Below are 21,801 nucleotides of genomic sequence, written 5' to 3'. Positions count from 1 at the left end.
ACTTTCGACTCTAAAATGGAGTAAAACTACCGTATTTGTGGCAGAGGGGGTAGAGCTACTATGCTCAGTCTGGAGGATGTCTTGCCTGTGTTACAGATGTAGTGCATAATTATTTTCCATCGTATTTTCACGGAAACGTACGAACGTGTCTTGCTATCTCAGCCAGTCTTGGTAAATACATTGTTACTGAATCAATGAGAAACATCTTTGACTCTGTCGTCACTTTCCTTTAGGTGAAATTATGGTCAATCGCTGGTCAGTTTTTTTTATTTAAAAAAATGTGTGATATACATGCAGAAAAACCATTCTTATTACAAAAAAATAGATAAAATCGGTAAAAAAACAGAAAGTATATGAATAAATATTATTAAGCAATTTTGGAGCTTACTGCTATCTGTGTTTAATTCATAGTTTGGTAATTGTTTTATAATAAACAAAGTAATAACCATACGAAATCATTTCCACACGCAAACCCCTGCATATTTTTATTACAAATATGTAACTATTTCTTTCAGTTAGCTTTTAGCCAATTCTCATGTAACCAATCAGAATACGAGACCAGTTCGCGATACGAGTAGTGTTATTGAGCCGCCATCGTCATTTTGATTCGTATTTCGACAAACAAACACGACTTTTGGGTCGGCTGGATACTGAAATTGGGTACGCTATGAATAAAAATTAAACCCACAATTTACAGAACAAATTGTTCACCAATTGGCAAGAAATGCGACTACCTACGTTGAATTCTGCCACCTAAAAAATAAATTGAACTGGAACAAAAAGAATGAATGCGTTTATTCAATTCAATTTCTTTATTTCAGATAAAGCATCCATATCGGTTATGTTAGTTACAAAACAAATAAATCTTAAGCTAACTTAAATACTATGTTAGTAAAAATAAATTAAATTATTCTTAAAACCTACAGGCCAGCCTATTTGACGTAAGTCGCTAAAAGCTTGACCTGATCTAGCCAATGTGCCAGTATATCACAATTATATCTCCTCGCAATCACCTTTAGAAAACCATTCGGACTAGCACGGACGCGTCCCATTAGCGATGAGATCTTTACAGTTCTACAGTACCTACTTTTAACCTAACCTCTAAACAGGCCGATATTAATTTTTTGACCAATTTTGTTTTTCGTTAGATTTGAAGAGCTCGTCATTTTCTTCTTCTTCAACCTAGCGTTTTCCCGGCTTAGTGCCAGGGTCCGCTTTCCTGCTCAATCTTCTCCACTTTGCCCGGTCTTCGGCATCCTCAGGTGCGAGATTGTTCTCTTCCATGGCCTATATCACGACGCTCAGCCAGTGCTTCTTAGGCCTACCGCGGCTCCTCATTCTGGGTGGAATAAAAATATATGAAATCAAAACCCGAAGTAATGTTCCGTTGAGTTACAAAAATGCCATAAGTTTTCGTAACTAAGAAGAAGATTTCAGGGGGGCAGCTCAGTACGTTCTCAGTTAATAAATTCAACCCTCTAACGGTTCAGATTATAAGAAATCCTCAATTCAAGTTCTAAAAAAGTTATATTTTTTTCTTTAATTAAGTCGGACTAGCAAGCGCAGCGTAGGACGCCCACCCGGAAGACGCTGGATGCGGGTCGCTTCCAACCGGCACGTATGGAGGTCCAAGGGGGAGGCCTATGTTCAGCAGTGGACGTCTTATGGCTGAGATGATGATGATGATGAAGTATCTAATTTTTTGCGCCCTATGAATGGTTAATCATCAGTCTTAATAAATAAATACACTAACTTGATGACAGTATTTTCATAACACATAAGATCTTTTTAACAAAAATTTTCTGTTAGCTTATTTGACAGGATATATCGTCATTCATTTGCATTAATTTTAATCATCATCTCATGGTGCGTCATCATGTCTAACACGCATTAATTACATGATCATAATTTACACAGAAGAGGAGCTGTTGCCATTATGCAGCGACGCGTTGTCGTTGCCGCGAATATTAACCGGTAAACACTGGCTCGTTATTCGTGTCATTGAATAATGATGTACCTGAGTAGCCGAAACTTTAGTTACAATAAATAATGAATGAAAACATTTATTTTCAGGCAACTATTGGCCCATAGATAAATACCTTAAAACTAGCATACATATTATTAAAATAATATATAATATAATAATAAATAGTACATTACGATGTAGCCCTCCGAATCGCTAAACTTAAGTGGCAGTGGGCGGGGCACATTACCCGTAGAACCGATGGCCGTTGGGGCGGAAAGGTTCTCGAGTGGCGACCACGTACCGGAAGGCGCAGCGTGGGTAGACCCCCACAAGGTGGACTGACGACCTAGTAAAGGTCACGGGAGTCCGCTGGATGCGGGTGGCGCAAGACCGGTAATTGTGGCACTCTTTGGGGGAGGCCTATGTCCAGCAGTGGACGTCCTCTGGCTGATATGATGATGACATTACGATACAAGTATGAAAAATAGGAAATTCGTTAATTCTTTCTTTCAATTCGCAACGAGAGGCGATAAATTAAAACACGACCGAAGGGAGTATTTTAAACCGACACGAGGTGAGAATTACATATTCGTACATATATCGTACAAAGTTTTACAGTACATATGGCCCTGTAAGTTTTCGACATAGTTACGTAATGTGCTAATGCTGATTATCGCTCTAGTGCGGTATAGGAGCACCACAATTATGTACTGTGATAATATTTTATACATAATGGCCGCGCTTTACACCAGCTCGAAGAGAAATACTTCGCCCCGCGGCGTCAAATTACCTTCAGAATTACAAAATCTTACGGCCCGATTCGAAAAAATTTTTTAAGTACCCTGAAAATTTAAAATTTGTATGAAACAGTGAATTTTTTTTCGCGTTTTCGGGTTAGTCCCATAGTAAAAGTTGCTCAGTATAATCCCAAAACCTCCCTGGCAACGGGAATGCACAATTTTTTATGCCACCCTGTATAAACATTTGTTTAATTGTTTATAGTATTCATCAGAATTGTTTCATACATTTTTAAAATCTCGATTAATATAATACAGATCAATTATTTATTTTCAGGCGGCGGACGTTGGTGGCTCGATCGCCATCCACTCCTTCGGAGCTTACTTCGGCTTGGGGGTGAGCCTCGCCCTCAAATCCAAGAGGGTTGAGGGCCAAGCGGAGAAAAATGTGCTTAACGCGCCTACTTACATATCGGACGTTACTGCTATGATAGGTGGGTAGACTTCAGGCCCCGTAGACAACATGGCAATCACTAACCGTAGCGAACGAAACGCAACTGTCACTTTCACACTAATATGGAAGAGTGATAGAGAGAGAAAGCGATTCGATGGCGAAGCGCAAGTGATTGTCACCTTGGCTAGGCCGCGAGGTTATTTAAACTGCCATCATTTCTTCGGTTTGCAGCAGCCCTACTAGGGAATGCTCCCGGTGTACTGAGTTTGTATGGCGAGAACCGGTAATTCCCGGTTCCGGTACTGTGTTTATATAGAAAATCGGTACCGGGAGCACTCACTAAGCCCTACCCAACCCGTCTACCTCTACCATCCACTAGCGTCGTGTTGTTGGTCAATTCTGTTTTTTGTAATTAATTTTTTTGATTATTGACACTTGTAAATATTCTCAATAAGTACGTTTAGTTTCTTTCTGACATTTAAACTGCCATAATTATGGACATACAAGTATCTTAGTATTCTTATTATAGTTCGAGCACGAAAAACGAAGAAACGTAAGGAGCCCCAGAGGCTTATACTGATTGGAATGACTGGTTATGAATTTGATCTAGGTGTGACATGTTAGATGTCAACAGTGATATTTCTTCAACAAGTTATGTCACCTCTTTCCCTTCCTTAAACTTAAAGAGTTCCTTATGAAAGTTATGAATAATTGATATTGACAAGGTAACTTTGATTGCAGGTTCGATATTCCTGTACATCTACTGGCCGTCTTTCAACTCGGCGCTCACGGGCACCGACGAGGAGTACCAACGGGCAGTCACCAATACTTACCTCTCGCTCGCATCTTGTACTGTGAGTTGACAATTTAGTAAATAACGCACTATTTACTGGCACTGTTTGTGATGTCATCTTCATAAGAAAAATATTGTTAAAAAACCTTCGATAAAACAGTTCCATCTGGCGTTGAGGTCCATCAAAGAAACATTGCTGGTGTATCACATATTTTTTTATAGAAAACCTTGCCAGATCTTACAGAAAACCGAACTTATCTTTAATTTGTATTTACTCAAACATCCTCTCATACTATGTTTATGCTTATGCCGGTGTCGTTCCGTCGGGGCTAAAAAAAGTAACGTGAAAGAAGTGCGGCGCCTGCCGCTTGTTGGACCCCTCTACTCTGAGAATCACACAAACTAACATTTTCTATTCAGACAAGTGCTAATAAATATTTTCCGTGAATATAAATAAGAATAATAATTTAAAATACTCGAGGAATTCAGTCTAATTCACTTAAATATACATAGACTTGACTTATTAGATTTGTACCTAAATGAAAAGGAAGTTTGATACCTATTGATTGAAATGATCATTAGGATAAGCATTAATGACTAAAATCCACTTCGGCAAAAGTGAAAGTTATAATTAGATCGACTGACCGTCCGACTGATCACAGTGATCACAAATTGGCACCAAAAATTAATTCCATTGAAATAGCTTTGACTAATTACGAAAGTTGAGTGAAGCTTTTACCTTGATTAAGGGATGTCTTTTGGGACAGTATTAATCCGAGACAAAAGTTCCTAACGTGAAACTGGAAGCAATATACGACCATTGCCATTGGAGAAAATTCACTTTAAATTGAATTCCGCGTCGCGGAGGGTAAATTTAAATATTGCTTAAGAATTTTTGTTATTTATATTTAAGAAGTTAGTGGGGACAACATTGAATTGGAAAATCTTAAGCTGGTGTAGGCAAGTGTATCGATCTGCTTATAACTTCTTCAAAGGGTATGATGAACTGTGTACCTTTTCCACTAGGTATATAAGGCTTCTAAAAAGAATGAATAGAAGTTAATCTTATTTAACATTATTATTTACCTTAGATTTTAGATTTTGAAAATTCCGAATTGGCGAAAACCCAATAGGTACTTCAAATATTTCTTTTAAAGTTCATTCTCACTCTAAGCGTTTAAAAAGTGCGCGGAAAGCATTAGACAAAATTTAATTAGGAATGTTGAAAATGTTTATTTGTTCTATTCTCCTCTAGCGCCATACAAAACGATGACATTCGGAAGATTGCGGGTCACTACTGGATGACATTGGTTCATAGTGACGGAAGTAGTGTCACCCAATATATGGGACGTGCAAATTTTTGTATCGGATGAATTCACTTAGCACAGATGTAGTATACGTAAAGCTAAGCCAATCCAGCCCGGTAGCCAACCACCACCCCCTGGTGGGTAGGCAGGGGGCATCCAAAGTTACACGCCGCATATCGGCTTCTATTTACCTACCACCTCGAGTTTGGTATCATTTCCAGATAAATCGGGCATGAGGAATTCATTTTTGAGACCTTTGGTGTACAGTTTAATAGAACAAAATAAAAATATTGACGAATAAATCAAAATCGCTGTGCTATTTTTTTATTCAACTATTAGGTACTATTATCAGCCGAAACTAGAAATGCTAGAAAGTTGAAATTTGCACACCAGGTTACATTTATAATGTGTACAAGATATAAGAAGCGATATTGAAAAATTGAACCCCTAAGGGGGTTAAAAAGGGGATGAAAGTTTGTATGGGGTTCATGATTTTTTTTAAGCTAGGAATTTCAAACTTCGTTAAAAGGTATACTATTAAAATACAAGAAATCTAATTTCAGCGTTTTTGAAAATTCATCCCCTAAGGTGGCGAAATAGGGGTTGAAAATTTGTATGGAGATCAAAATTTTTTTCGAGTGTGGGGCTTGAAACTTTTTATATGTGCATATTATTAGAATACAAGAAAAGTAATTTCAGCGTTTTTAAAAATTCATCCTCTAACGTGGTTAAAAACGAGTTGAAAGCTTGAATCCATTACAAACTACTTCGACTGCCCCCCCTGCCTACCTGCCAGGGGGTGGCGGATGTCTACCGGGCTCAAATAGCTTAGCTTTTTGTATATTACATCTGTGCTAAGTGAATTCATCCGATACCAAAATTTGCACCTTATGACACTACTTCCGTCACTATCAGGACCGGGATAAGTGGCGTACTCGAAGAGAGGCCTATGCTCAGCAGTGGGCGATAAATGGCTAATATGATGATGATGAGTTATATTATAATATCTGGAAGACCGAGTTTTGCTCGGAAAACATATAAAAACTCAAAAATGCGCGTTTTCCCAGAGATAAGACCTAGCTAGATCGATTTTTCGCCCCCGAAAACCCCCATATAGCAAATTTCATCGAAATCGTTAGAGCCGTGTCCGAGATCCCAGTAATATATATACAGGGTGTTTGGTACATCGTTTGCCAAATTAAAACGGCAGATAGATTGAGTCATTTGCTATCTTCCCAGCCCTAGAAATTTTTAATTTTGCGCACGTTTTTTTTTCTCAGCTCTATGCCAGTTTTTCGTAAATTTCAAATTTTTACTTGCGCAGTAGTAAAAAAAACATGGCCAATTTTTTTTTCTAGGCATGAGTAGATTGCAAATGACTCAACCTATCTGCCGTTTTAATTTGGCAAACGATGTACCAAACACCATCGTTTGCCAAATATTAATTTTACTTTTTTTTTTTCAGGTGGTTACTTTCATCCTATCCTCAATCTTGAACCATGAGCCAGGGAAGTTCGATATGGTCCACATTCAGAACTCGACGCTGGCTGGTGGCGTTGCTGTCGGCTCGGTGTGCAACATGCACGTTCAGGCTGGAGGGGCCATACTTATCGGTATCGGAGCCGCGACCATCAGCGTGCTGGGCTATAGGTTCCTTACGGTAAATTTAACCTTTATTCTTATTACCGGTATGCCAGGCATGTATGATGTAATGAGTTGTGTGAGCCAAAATTTAAGTATGCGTTTCCACCAAAGATGTGCGAAGTAGCTGAGCTGTGCGAGGGTGCGTAGCGAAGATATGGAACGTTGTGTATATTTCCGCCAAAGATGCCTATAAGATTTGAGTTCTCGTGGATCCCATCCTTGGAACTGGGCTTGACGTAAATGAAACCAATCCGGAACTATAATTATACTTTCAAACAAAAAAATAATTTTCCGAATAGGTACACAGTTGACGGAAGATGGTCGGCTTTTTATCATTTGTCACCATGCCTGTCACGTTCTAACAAATATGTAAGTGCGAAAGTGACGCATGGCATGACAGGTGATAAAAATGCGTCCATGATACCGCTTCTGAAGTGACAAACATACAGTCAATGTATTAAATATATAAGTGCCAAAAACGTGTACACGACCTTATTGCCCATATGTTAAGGTAGTGTATACTTAGTTTTGCCAATTTGTCCGTATTGGTATTTAATACGTTGACTACCAAAAACCGGTCGAATTGATAACCTATTTTTAAATTATGAAGGCGGTTAAAAGGGCTCAAATAATTATTATTACCATCATATTTACCAAATTTCCATGTCACCTTAAATTTGGCAAGGTATAACAGGGTAAGAAGTAATACTTTACCATAAATTTTAATGTTTTATAGTTTGTCAAAGGACTGTCTCATTTCAATCATAGAGAGAATCATACTATCTTTGTCTTACACTTACTAGCACCCAAAAGAAAAGGATGAGTATAGTTTTCATGGTTCTTACTGACTGACAAATTGGTTTGACCAACTATACTAATAATACACGTACGCGCGTTGATCGCTTTTTAATCGCTCTAGCTTTAAGTAAGGCTCAATTTATAAAGGACAATTCAAACCTATTGTTATTTACTTCCAAATTTTCAACTCCTTCGTTAGAACAAACAAATCAGTTCAAGGGAACTTCAATTGAATTACATTTCGAATTTAAAAGAAACGCTAACAAACCCTCAAGAACAACAGAAGAACAACAAACGAATTCCTTGGAAATAACGACACGAAGCGATGAGAAATGTTATCGAAAATGGCACCCGCAACGCCAGCGCTGCCATTTGTTAGGTATATTGCACGAATTATTGCTACGAATTGAATATAACGCGAAGGAAAAGCGTTAGGAAGAACTCGTAAGTGCAAGGCGTTTTAGACGTTTTTGAGGTTGTAAGGTTACATATTGAATTACAAAGATCCACTTGGAGTGCATGGTCGTAATACGGCTAATTTAATCAGATTGTCAAAAGCCGTTTTTCGGTGAACTCGAGTATCTTGCCGAGAAACTTAAGTACCTATCGTAAGTATCCATTATTATCTTAGCTATTTTCATTATTATTATGTACGTACGAGTATGTTGTTACTTGTTAGGGTTCCGTACCCACAGGGTAAAAACGGGACCCTATTACTAAGACTTCCGTCCGTCTGTCTGTCACCAGGCTGTATCTCATGAACCGTGATAGCTAGACAGTTGAAATTTTCACAGATGATGTATTTTTGTTGCCGCTATAACAACAAATACTATAAAGTAAGGAACCCCTCGGTGGGCGAGTACGACACGCACTTGTCCGGTTTTTTTTGTTGCTATGTATTTTCAAACTAAACGATGTCACTGCAAATGTTTTAGAGACCGTCTAAGCTAACTTTGCACAGAATCATACAAAACAAAGTAATAAGGGGGTGTACCTACTTAATAGGGGATATTACTGCAATGTTCTGCCGCCAGAGTGCAGCACTACCGACTCAGTAAATTCATAGACTAACTTATACATACTGTGCCTTAAACTGTTTTTTGACAAGTTTTCACAGACAATAAAATATGACATTGATGCATCAAGGCGGTTTGTTAACAAGGGCCTACCGGTAAACGCGAAAATCGAAATTCAGTTATCTGCCTCTTTATCGCTCGAATATTTAAGAGTGATAGAGAACGAAATTTCGATTTTCTTGTTTTGCGGTAGACCATGGGATTGACGTGTGTCAATGTGGTTTATTTACTGTATGTGCCACAAAGGTGCCACCTACGCAGAGCTTTGCCTAATATTCCCTAGACGTCATATTTTCACAGAAATTTGACATTCATGATGACACTGCCACAATTGGCCTGATGACAAATTTTGAAATCCCTTTTAAAGAAGTGATGACGTCAACTCTTAGCTCGCTTGTGATTGGCGTTTCAGTCAAAATGGCCGATTGGAGAATTTTGCACTTTTCTTTTATTGAATATACTTATTAATAAAGCTTATGTTTATACTGAGATTGGGCCATTTTTTTAAATCATATTAGCTTGACATATATGTTTCTTTGAAACCATTATTTCCATGATTCTTTGTTACTGTCATCAGGCCAATTGTCATTGAAAATGCTATACAGAGTTGGCTTGCTCCGACTTTATTGATTTGTGAAAGGGTTATTGAAGCTTTCTTGAATTTTGTATTTTGAAATGTTCATGGCCTCGCTATGAATTTCTGACTCACTGAATTTCTTTACATGCTCATTATATGTACCTATGAGAAAGCCCAAATCGTGTTCCTCAAAAAAATTACGTTCACAACACAAATATTAATTATCGAGACCAGGGAAGTGTTCACTTCGACATCAAACAAAAACCAGTTTAGCTGAACGCGAATGTTGAGGTCGAGATTCTTTGAAAATTCTGATGAAAGAATTTACAATATTCGCATGAAAAGGAAAGTTTCCGAGAAGGCAAAGATTTCTAGCGTGCACCGCCCCGTAATATAATGTCATCAGCTTTGAAATTTTACGAGAAACTTATCTTAATTTTATTAATTAATTTATAATACTGACGAGGCAAAAATACGCTCTGATGTTGTGAGTTTCGAACTTGATATGAAATTTGGAATATCCTTACTAAAGTGGGTCAAATTCTTTACGTTGTCTTGTTAGAGTTCCGTACCCAAAGGGTAAAAACGGGACCCTATTACTAAGACTCCGCTGTCCGTCCGTCCGTCCGTCCGTCCGCCCGTCTGTCACCAGGCTGTATCTCATGAACCGTGATAGCTAGGCAGTTGAAATTTTCACAGATGATGTAATGTATTTCTGTTGCCGCTATAACAACAAATACTAAAAAGTACGGAACCCTCGGTGGGCGAGTCCGACTCGCACTTGTCCGGTTTTTTTTTTAACACTCAAGGAGACGCCTTGTCTGTAATTTTCTGTACAAAACAGTCCCCAATTTGTACAGTCACCTGCAATAATGTGTTACACAACGAAGGACGCAAAAATATCTGACACGATCTTATTTGTAGAGTCATAAGAGCGTGTTACATATTTTTGCAGTTTTTGAAGAGTAACATATATTATTGCAGGTGACTGTACGTAACGTAACAATAGCCATGTCAGATAAACGTCAGTCCATACAAAAGTTTGCACAATTGTGCAAGGTTTCCGACAGAGGGGTAAGCTCTTATATGCGACTCCGGTTATCAAATAATCTAAGCTCAAGATATGACCCGTCTTTTATAAAAAAAACAATAAAATTACAACAAGAATATTATAACATAAAAGGGTACGAATTTTATGAGAACATTTTGAAATAAAACTTGGACACGTACAAAAACACCGGCCCGTAAAATGTTTTGGATACGGAAAAAAGACACCGAAAGGATTTTAGTCTGAATGTTGTGAATGTTAATTCGTGCGAGAACTTAGTAACCTGATAAAAAATTAATTAAATTTAAAATAAAAATAACACAAAACCCCCATTTTGACAATAAGGAAAAAGAGAAAATTAAAGAGGGCGGTTTTCAGAGACTACTCAAAAATGGAACCAATTATGCGCAAAATAACTTTTTCTTCACCAGCACTTCAATCTGTCTATTAAATGACTGACAGTGATATCTAAATCAACTTCATTTTCTCTCTCTCTCGACTTCGTCTCGTTTTCTTGAATTATAAGAATCTTATTAACTTTGGACATGTTGCACAAAATGCTATTAAAATTGTTGATAGTATTTTTCAGCATTAAAACTTAAAAAGTATTTACCATGCTACTTCAGTCAACCTCAGTACTTTTTGTACCGAGACTGACTGAAATAGCAAGTCACGTTCGTACGTTTCCGTGAAAATACGATGGAACATAATTATGCACTACATCTATTCTAATCGATATTAAACTTTCGTGAGACATGTTTTAAATTGCCGTGTTTTAAACCGTTGTCGTATAACCAATTTAATACATCTATTCTGTAATGAGATGAGCGAAGTCCAATATTTCAGCCCACAAAACGGTATGAATATTCGAATATCCGTAAAGGTATCCTTTGTGGCAACTTGAAACGGTAGGCGTCAGTTTGGAATAGAGAATGAATATGCATTATTCTCCATCCGAGAATTGATTTGAGGCTAAAAGCAAGTATACTGTAGACTGTAGAGTTACCACCTTACCACACGCTTGCGCTGTACGCAATGCGACGAAGTTTAAACACGATTTAACATTGCTGATGTGAGCTACACATCGGTAACTCGTGGCATTTAGGTAGCACTTAAAAGATTAGTGATGAGCACACATCGGTAACTCGTGGCATTTAGGTAGCAGGCACAGACTAGTGATGTGACAATGTTCTTCCTATAAGAGTCGAGAAAAAAAAACCACTAAAAAAAGGAAATTAATTAAACTAATCTTTTAAGTGCTACCTAAATGCCACGAGTTACCGATGTGTACAGTGATGTCATACCAAAAACATCCTATGTAATTTAGTCGGGTTAATTGTTGACCACCAAGTGTTGCTAAAAGTTGACGTGGCACTTGGGATAAGGATAAACGATAATAGCGCCTTCTTTGTTACTCCTATTTTAAGTTTCATAAGACAATCCCGTTCGGATTTGGTATTATTATGACCTTGTCACCTCTATAGAATACTTGCTTTTAATTTCAAATTAAAGGTTCCGCGCGTCATGGCAGTAGCAGTAATCTCGCAACAGTAATGTAGCTGCTCAAAGTGTTGCGATTTAATAAATAAATAAAAATGTAATCTTTGTTCCAGCCTAAGTTAGAGAAACTAGGCCTACTGGATACATGCGGTGTGCACAACCTCCACGGCATGCCGGGCGTGTATTCCGGCCTACTGTCAGTTCTGTTCGCTGCGCTCGCCACCTCCAGTACTTACGGCGAAACTGGTCTACACAGCGTTTTTGGAGCTATGAAGGTAAATTTATTAATTTTGAAAACAATTTAAACACAAATGGATTCCATTAAAATTTAATGAGCATTTAATTTTCTATCAATTATTCCGAGGGGTCGAAAAAATGCTCTGGGCGAATTCGATTAACGTTAGCGATAGGCAGTCAACCGAAAGTCACACAAAAGTTGCTCAGTGCGGGGTGGGGGAAAGCTATAATTAATACTCAGCGCCACTGGTACCATCCCACTAACCCGGGGTTAACCCGTTAAACCGTTAACCCAGTGTCAAATTGTACTGGTAACCATAACTCCGTACCGTTAGTGGGATGGTGCAAGTGGCGCTTAATGCGTAGTAGCGTTTGGTACCGTAAAGCGAATTTTTTTGCGTGTAGTGGGTTTTTTTATGTTCTATTTTGTGCACGAATTATCATACCATGTGATGTCTCATAGTGATTCTTTGTGATTGAAGTGGACTAATAAAATATATCCGTACACGGCGGGAAGAAGTTGATAACTCGAGATATTCTACCGAAGAAATTTGAACTTAAAATAAAATTACATAAGGTTCAAATTTCTTCAATTTTTTCCCGCCAGATATCAACTTCTTCCCGCCGTGTACGGATATTTATGATCAGATAGGATCGTCTTCGCTGGCTCGGTCACGTTTTGTGAATGGAGGAGGATCGCGGCGCTATAAAAGGGCATATCTGGGACGCTCGGTAGGGCGGAGGCCGATCGGACGTCCCAGGTACCGCTGAGGCGATGCTGTTGAAGCGGACTTGCTCGATCTCCAAGCCGATAACTGGCGTGTACTCGTGTCGAAGACCAAGACTCATTTTGGGTCGCTGCGCCATTAAGTAGTAGTAGTAGATAGGTCCGGATAATATGTATAAAGTTTAATATAATGTTTACAGGACGGTAGGACAGCCAAGGAACAAGCTCTCTACCAACTCGCCGCCGTCGGCGCGACGCTTGCTATCTCCTTTGTGAGTGGAATAGTCACTGGTATGTACATTTTACATTGATAACAAGTATAAACAGCTTTAGAACAAAGAAGTGGCAACTGCACGCAACCTGTGGTTTCCAAGGAAGTTCCTTCAGTGAACGTTTTGGCAGTGGAGTCCAATATTTTTGTAGTGTCTCGGAACTAGGAAGGAACGAATTTTTGAAAATATGTACATATAGGTATGATGTTTTTACATCACGTAGCAGCAAGCCCAGCACGTGATCTATTCAAACACACCATATATCAGGGGCCTCCAAACTTTTTTTTTGCTGCTGTTAGGGCTGAACCCCTGGAGCCTGGCTCCTGCGGGCCGGACGCTTTGGGTGTCGGCGGGCCGGATTGGAACGCGTCGCGGGCCGGATTTGGCCTGCGGGCCGGGGTTTGGAGAGCCCTGCCATATATAGTTAAACCTCGGCAGGGAGGCCAATTCAAACTAACATTGTGACATCAAAATGATTACAAACGTAGTTCCCATTTTCCTAATTTCATATTGAAAATGCTTTTACAAAATTTGATGTATATTAATATAGTTAGGGTGACTGCTAGTTATTGGCTAGGTACTACATAGTAATTATTGGCTTTTTCTAAAAAATCAGAAAGAAACAAGCCAATTGAAACCTTATTGTTAAGAGTGGCCAGTTACTATGTAGTGGCCAATATCTATAGTAGTCACCCTATGCCCTGTCGTTTTGGCTTTTTTGTAATGATTACTACAAGAGTTAGGAGCGAAAACATCTAATCACCTACATGGTATAATAATATACTCCGCCTGTACTCTCTTCCCGTCTTTTCTAGGTCACCTGACTGACACAAGCCTACGTCATCATACGACAGCGCTATATGATAATATGCGATAGCGCTATACAAAGTGGCAATGTTATTGTGACGTAGGCTTGTGTCACTCTGGGAAGGGAAGACCATGTTTTATGAGACTATGATCACCTATATATAATTTGGCTAACAATACATCAAACGAAACTTTTTAAAGCAATGGATACAGTAAGGTACCGCCAAACCATTCGATCTTAGTTTTTGGTCAAAAGTTTAAAAACTGCGACAAAAACCTCAAAATAACGGAACCAGGGAAAAACTGCGGCACAGCTGACACACAAAGGCTGAAAAACAAAAAAAATCCCTGCTTTAGCTGAAATTTTAGGACAGGAATACCAACAAGTGCGTAGTTTTTAAGCTCCGCTGTTACACGCTTACGTCACTCTGTTTCTGGTTAAAATACGTAAATACGATTCCCTCACGTTTTTTTAACCTTATATGTGTAATGTACGAATGAAATAACTCTCATACATCAATACTAATGGAAAATTAGGCGGTTATCACGCTGATGCCGTAATCGGACCCGACGCCAGTATGATAACTGCCTTATTCTCGACAAACGATATTTTACAGTAACAAGAGCTATACTTAATGTTTTTTTTTAAATCTAACTTTACTATTTCTTATAACTTTTAAAAATCGAATTCTCCCAATTTAATAACATTCACAAAAATGCCTTCATCTCCGACAGAGTAAAAAATGCCATTACTTTCATTTGTTTTTCCAAAGCAACCGCCCGCAATCCTAATTGCTTGGATTTACATAAATTCTTTTATAAATATTTGAAAACGTAAGTGCTTTAAACATTCGTTGGATATTTTTAGGGTCTTAAACTACGACAAGAATAGATTGCCTTGTAGGTTTTTTATTCTAGTTACATTTTGGAGAGTTGGATTCTCTTGCCCATCAACGTGCACACTAGCGCCACTGCTAAATAATCGGGATTATTTAAATTTTACGATAGGTATTTAAAAAAGGGGGCCGCTACTTACTGTATTTTGTATTTAAGTACCTTTTGAATACATCAAACTAGTTTTTATGATGATTTTTTAACATATTATAGGTTTATTGGTATCTATGTTGCTAGAGTCGCACCACGAAAAGTCTGCAGCGGATTTGATAGCCCACGCAGTGTAAGTGTCAATTATACGTCATCATTTCATAGATGTTTGACGTTTAAAATAACACGTGCACTGCGTGGGCTATCAAATCCGCTGCAGACTTTTCTTAGTCTGACTCTATAAAAGTGTCCCTTACAAAAAGCGGTAAATTACATTTCCTCAATCGTGTCTCGTGTCCCCCTGGAATCGCTGTAAGGGTCAATAATAAAGGGATGAATAAAACTTCCGTTACGCACTTTATTGAGTTTGGGAGGAAACTCGATACTTGGCTTAGAGATTGAGAAATTCAAGTAGATATTAGCGATAACATTACAAATAAAACTAGTAGCTACGCTTGTTTTGGCTAGATTTACATAATTATGTATAGTCGTTCGTTTTGTAGCTGGCCCCGAACGGCGAACGGCTAATCCTTTGTCTATTGTACTTAAGTAAAACCGCACGTGCGCATTGCGCATTTTTTTTTTTTAATAGCCTATTAATGTGTCCCACTGCTGGGCAACGGCCTCTCCCCTTGTCTTCCACGACTCCCGACATAGCGCCTGCTCTGGCCAGTTACTGAGAAAGGTGTCTAGGTCGTCCCGCCATCTCCGCAGATTTTATTTTATCTACTCCAAATTTCAAATTATACTTATAACTATTTTTTTACAGGTTTTATAGCGAAGTTGAAGATGTTTTCTCCACTGGAAGAGAAAGACAAATACAACGATGAACTCAACTGGGAACTCCCCTAATGGCATTAGCTGTGATCACGAGATATTTTGTAAGATTGCATATTTATTTACAACGAAACTACCGCGAAAAAGAAAAAAAAATCTTTTTAATCGTTCGAATATGCAAGGGTGATAGTGATGCAGATAACGAGACTTCGATTTTAGTTTTTTGCGGTAGACCCTCTGTTATAATTCTTTATTCGTCTTTGATAAGCATAATGTCTATAACGTAAAAGACATACTGGGTGTGACCATATGGGCTTTAAATGCGAGATTGATTTAGATCCTATTGTATTGGTATGATACTTTACAATGATAATTTATTATTTTTTAAGCTAGTATTGTAGTAGAATCGATAGAATTTTTTTGTGTTTAAGGCGATGTTAACATTGCATGATCTGAATTAAGAATTAACTAGGTACCGACGTATTTTTTGTCATATTACCTAATAAGAAAAATATTTTGAAAAATTCAATTAGTTCAATCTTAAAGCTTAATTCAGTCTAAAAAGAAACCCCGTAAACTTAAGAAGTATCAGAGTGTCATATAAACCAAAAGAAATACAGGATGGAACTTTAAAACGAGTCAAAAATTAAGGTTAGTAGGTGAAAGCTATAAAAAATGCCAGATAATTTATTCATCTGTAAGCCTTTAGCGAGCAAATACTTAGCGCTACTTGCACCATCCCACTAACCTGGGGTTAACCGGTTAAACTATTAACCCAGTGACAACTTGTACTGGTAACCATGGTAACTCCAGGTTTAACCGGCTAACCCCGGCCACCCCGGGTTAGTGGGATGGTGCAAGTGGCCCTTAGTCAATCAGACAATAACTTTCTCGCCGGTTGCATAAGTTTCTTTATAACAGAATAGATAATATTAATATACTCACTGTCTAATAAAACCGTTGTTTGACAGCGGAAGGTCACGAATCATGTTGTCACTCTCTAACTCATGAAGAGTTATCTTTCTCTTAATTACTGCTCGGAGCAGTAGAGTCGAGTGCGCTCGAAAAATGTTTTGATAAGATTTTAAGGGTTAAGAGAAACACCGGGGCAAAAGAAAGACATTACTGTGACTGCTGAATCATCATCATATCAGCCGAAATACGTCCATTGCCAGGCCAGCAGAGGCCTATGTTCAGACATAGGCCTCTGGACTGGTGAATACTCTAAATACTCATACTGTTTCTCTTGCCCCGAGCAAAATAAACTATGATTCCCATAAGCGCGCTTGTCTTATATAAGCGTATATATATAAGCGTATATATATAAGCGTATATATATAAGCGTTCAACGCATGCCGCATGCGTAAACGGAATGTTAGAAAAATGACAAGTATCCGTACCATGAGTCGCAAAAAAGCGCTGGTGGCCTAGCGGCAAGAGCATGCGACTTTCAATCCGGAGGTCGCGGGTTCAAACCCCGGCTCGTACCAATGAGTTTTTCGGAACTTATGTACGAAATATCATTTGATATTTGCCAGTCGCTTTTCGGTGAAGGAAAACATCGTGAGGAAACCGGACTAATCCCAATAAAGCCTAGTTTCCCCTTTGGGTTGGAAGGTCAGATGGCAGTCGCTTTCGTAAAAACTAGTGCTTACGTCAAATCATGGAATTAGTTGTCAAGCGGAACCCAGGCTCTCATGAGCCGTGGCAAAATGCCGGGATAACGCGAGGAAGAAGAAGATCCGTACTATGAGTCACTGACAGTGTCAACACTGACAAATACGCCAACGTCTACGTAATTTCCTTAATTTCTATACATCTCGCTTGCACTAATATGCCAGTACGAGCGAGATGCACAGAAAGGAAGTTACGTTCACGTTAGCGTTTATGTCAGTGCCAAACTGGTGGTAGCCACAAAGGAGTTTGATTGACTTTGTCGAGTACAACAATGTAGAGTTAGACCAAGGAAAGTCTGCAGCGATTTTGATAGCCCATCACGCAGTGCAAGTGTTATTAATACGCCATAATTTCATAGAGGATTCACGTTTAAAATTACACTTACACTGCGTGGGCTATCAAAATCGCTGTAGACTTTTCTTGGTCTAACTCTAGTGTCATTAGATTATCTAATTTAAAATGGATGTGTGGCAAAATCATTGCGTTTAAGGCTGCGTTTATCGCATATAACAACCGCAAGCTTTAATCCAAAATGACCTTATTGCCTTTTACTTTGGCTATAAATTGCTTCAATGTTATTTATAAAGTACCGTAGACCGGGGTGACTTTGGAAAATTTGGGGTTACTTTGATAGATTTTAAACGGCCATAGAATTACCATTATTCATTATTTACTAAAAATGTTCCTGTAAGGTGTATTCGGGTAATTCCGAAAGTCGAAAACTGTCGGATAATTCCGAAAAGAGACTTTTATTATGATGGAATTTTGGGTGATTTTCATCTGAATTTCGGAATTATCCGAATTTCGGAATTACCCGAGTAAACCTTACCTAGTTAGATTACTATATATTCATATTCACCTACTGTAAAAAATCTCGCATAAATATATATTATGGCTTAAAAACTAGAATTTTAAAGTCACCCCTGCATTTGAAAGTCACCCCGGTCAATGGTATTGCTTTGAAAGTAAAGGCCTTGCTACACGGTCGCCAACAAGCCTTCAGACCGCTTGGCCTTGGTCCGTCCCGGACCGTGTAGACAGTTGTTTCCAACAAAATTTGACCAAAACTGACCAAGGACAGACCAAGGTCAGACGGTTAGAAGGCTTGTCGGCGACCGTGTAGCAAGGGCTTAAAAGTCCAGCTCGATAGGTAAGCTTCTTTTAGTTATAAGCTTCTTTCAGTAAATGTACTTTATTTTATACTCAAAACTTGTCATATTATTGTCAGTTACTTTATTAAGATAGATGTAAGTTAGACTAGACACTGTACAGATGTAATGCATAATTATTTTCCATCGTATTTTCACGGAAACGTACGAACGTGTCTTGCTATTTCAGTCAGACTTGGTACAAAAACTACTGACCTTGACTGAAGTAGCATGATAAATACGAACGTTTCCTAGAAAGTACGAAGGTATAACAATTTTATTATGCACTACATATGTAAGTGAATATAAATACAAAAGCAGCACCTGAATTGTAAAATTTATATTAAAACTCAAAAATCTGATTTAGACTTTTATTTGCAATACCAATACCCTTTTAGAAAGCTCTATTGATATTTTTTTTAATTCGGCTTTTTATGTTTTTTATTGTAGACGGGTGCAAAGGACATCTGTCATTTGTACAAAGGAGCTGTCATACGCACAGTACGCACATACTTGTACGCACAACAGTCACCTGCAATAATATGTTACACAACGAAGGCCGCAAAAATATCTGACACGATCTTATTTGTACAGCCATAAGAGCGTGTCACATATTTTTGCGACATTCGAAGCGTAACATATTATTGCAAGTGAATGTACAGTAAAAACAAAATCGGAATATCGTACACAACTTATAAAATTATATATACACACGTACCAGCAGCGCACACGTACAATTTGGTTATCTCAGTTCATTATTTAAATACTTACCCTTAATTCTTTTGCGGACCAGATATCCATTCTACTTAGTTTTGGTATTATTTAAACTCATTCCTTTAACACTAAATTTTGCCTAAAACTAAAATCAAGTTTAATATCGTAAGTACGAACTGCATAATAATTTGCGTCATTAACATTAATTACTAACGAAATAAAACGGTATTACCATACGCCATCTCGGTGCCCCAATATTACAGGGTTCTACGTTTCACTTTTATCGAACTGAAATTTGAACATTGTCATAGTGACATTAAGTCGAATTTCAACTGTCTTGAAAATGTAACATAGAACCCTGTAATATTGGAGCAGCGAATTCTGGCAAACTTTCACTCAAACTATAATAACTTCAGCATCTTTTCAAATGTTTAACTCAGCATCTGTGCTGTCTTGTATAGCCCTCATTGTCCTTTTCTCACCTGTAGCAAAAGATCAGGAGTAAGCGAGACGGATTGTTTAATCCTGGGAGCAGGTGGTAGAACGAAAGGATATTCAAGTTATGCATCATTGCGAGTCGGTGTTGCGAAAAGATGTTACATTTTTGAACGGGAATTGGACGGCCAAGAAACATGATGAAAGGGCGTAGGTGTATCTTCGCCCACCTGGTGAAATTAAATTGAAATTGAATATGAGTGATTGCCAGTGCAGCTTCTCATTTATTTCATGGGCGTATATGACTGGTAAATTTAAGATATTTTTGAAGATGTAGGTAGGAGAAGGGCTCCATAATAATAGAGCTGTATACATTTTGTTGGTGGCCGGGCGACAGGCTTCGCCGCCTTGGTGTCCCCTGAGTTATGGCCCTGAGAGAGATATGCGTATTCATTGGTTGTATTAGCGCCACTTGCACCTTACCACTAACCTGGTGTTAACCCTTTAACCCAGTGTCAAATTGTACTGGTACTCATGGCAACTTCAGGTTTAACCGGTTAACCCCGGGCAAGTGGCGCTTAGATGTGTAAACACAGAAAAAAATCATTCCCCGAGTTTGACAGTTATATCAGCCTGTCAGTTGTTCGGAGCTGTCAAATTTTGCGTTTAACTGACAGGCTGATATCGTCTGGCGAACAGGTAATCAGTGGGCCCGTTAAATAAACGGAGCCGTACAACGCCATCTACTGTAGCTGTCAAAATCGAAGCACGATTTTTCTTACACATAACATAAGTAACTACATACTACAAACTGTTACAAACAAAAAACAAAATTCCCTCTGCAGAGAGGGAACTCTGTTTTTTTTTTTTTTTTTTTTAATTTAATTTAATGGATTTTTCTTAGCTGGGCAGCTGGTGCCCTTTGCTCTTTTTAGGACTTTTGCGTCTAGTGCGCGAGAGGCGCACAGAGCTCTTAAAACTAAATAACTATATCTATATACACATTTTTCCTTAATAACTAAGGTCGATGCCCCCTTTGAATTCCCGAGCCTTAGGGGCTCATAGCAAAGAATTCAAAGGGGTCATCGAGCGGATTTTGTACAGTATTTTGGACTCTATTTGAATGATTGTTTTCGTGTAGGTATTTATACTATCGGTATATATATTGGATTAAGCCGGTTTATTTAACTGATTAGCTTTATTCATTATTTCACTACACAGCGGATTAAATTCGGATTATGCCGTAATCATTAACTAAAACTAATGTAAATTGACTAGGATTAATTTAAATTATTCATCCAACCATAATATATAATATTGTATCAGGATTTTATGAAACGTGACTGTAAATATAATGACTGTAAATATAGTGACTGTAAATATAGTGACTGTAAATATATTGACTAAGATTAATTTAAATTATTCATCCAACCATAATATATAATATTGTATCAGGATTCTATGAAACGTGACTGTAAATATAATGACTGTAAATATAATGACTGTAAATAAATTGACTAGGATTAATTTAAATTATTCATCCAACCATAATATATAATATTGTTTCAGGATTTTATGAAACGTGACTGTAAATATAATGACTGTAAATATAGTGACTGTAAATATAGTGACTGTAAATATATTGACTAGGATTAATTTAAATTATTCATCCAACCATAATATATAATATTGTATCAGGATTCTATGAAACGTGACTGTAAATATAACGACTGTAAATATAGTGACTGTAAATATATTGACTAGGATTAATTTAAATTATTCATCCAACCATAATATATAATATTGTATCAGGATTCTATGAAACGTGACTGTAAATATAATGACTGTAAATATAGTGACTGTAAATAAATTGACTAGGATTAATTTAAATTATTCATCCAACCATAATATATAATATTGTTTCAGGATTTTATGAAACGTGACTGTAAATATAATGCATTGTATACTGTAACAAATGTTTGCTTTGTTCGTATATAAGTCCCGAGAACAGTGCGTTCCGAGACAGGTAAATATAATAAACACTTTATTGTATGAAAAAGGAT

General features: G+C 37.9%; 1 protein-coding gene across 1 annotated transcript in view; it reads left to right on the top strand.

Moving 5' to 3' along the window:
• LOC134796740 (ammonium transporter Rh type B-B-like) overlaps positions 1 to 15,915 on the top strand; it is an 86,171-nt gene extending 70,256 nt beyond the window's left edge. Inside the window, exons 5-10 of the mRNA XM_063768937.1 lie at positions 3,041 to 3,197; positions 3,899 to 4,011; positions 6,723 to 6,917; positions 12,014 to 12,175; positions 13,065 to 13,155; positions 15,757 to 15,915. Coding sequence (XP_063625007.1) covers positions 3,041 to 3,197; positions 3,899 to 4,011; positions 6,723 to 6,917; positions 12,014 to 12,175; positions 13,065 to 13,155; positions 15,757 to 15,839 — 801 coding nt within the window. The 3' untranslated portion in view covers positions 15,840 to 15,915. The remainder of the gene's footprint in view (positions 1 to 3,040; positions 3,198 to 3,898; positions 4,012 to 6,722; positions 6,918 to 12,013; positions 12,176 to 13,064; positions 13,156 to 15,756) is intronic.
• The last annotated feature ends 5,886 nt before the right edge of the window (positions 15,916 to 21,801 follow it).

The sequence above is a fragment of the Cydia splendana genome, chromosome 14 (genome assembly GCF_910591565.1).
Source record: "Cydia splendana chromosome 14, ilCydSple1.2, whole genome shotgun sequence".
Classification (NCBI taxonomy): domain Eukaryota; kingdom Metazoa; phylum Arthropoda; class Insecta; order Lepidoptera; family Tortricidae; genus Cydia; species Cydia splendana.
Note: the sequence above shows the minus strand (reverse complement) of the source record. Positions and strands in the feature narration are given on the sequence as shown.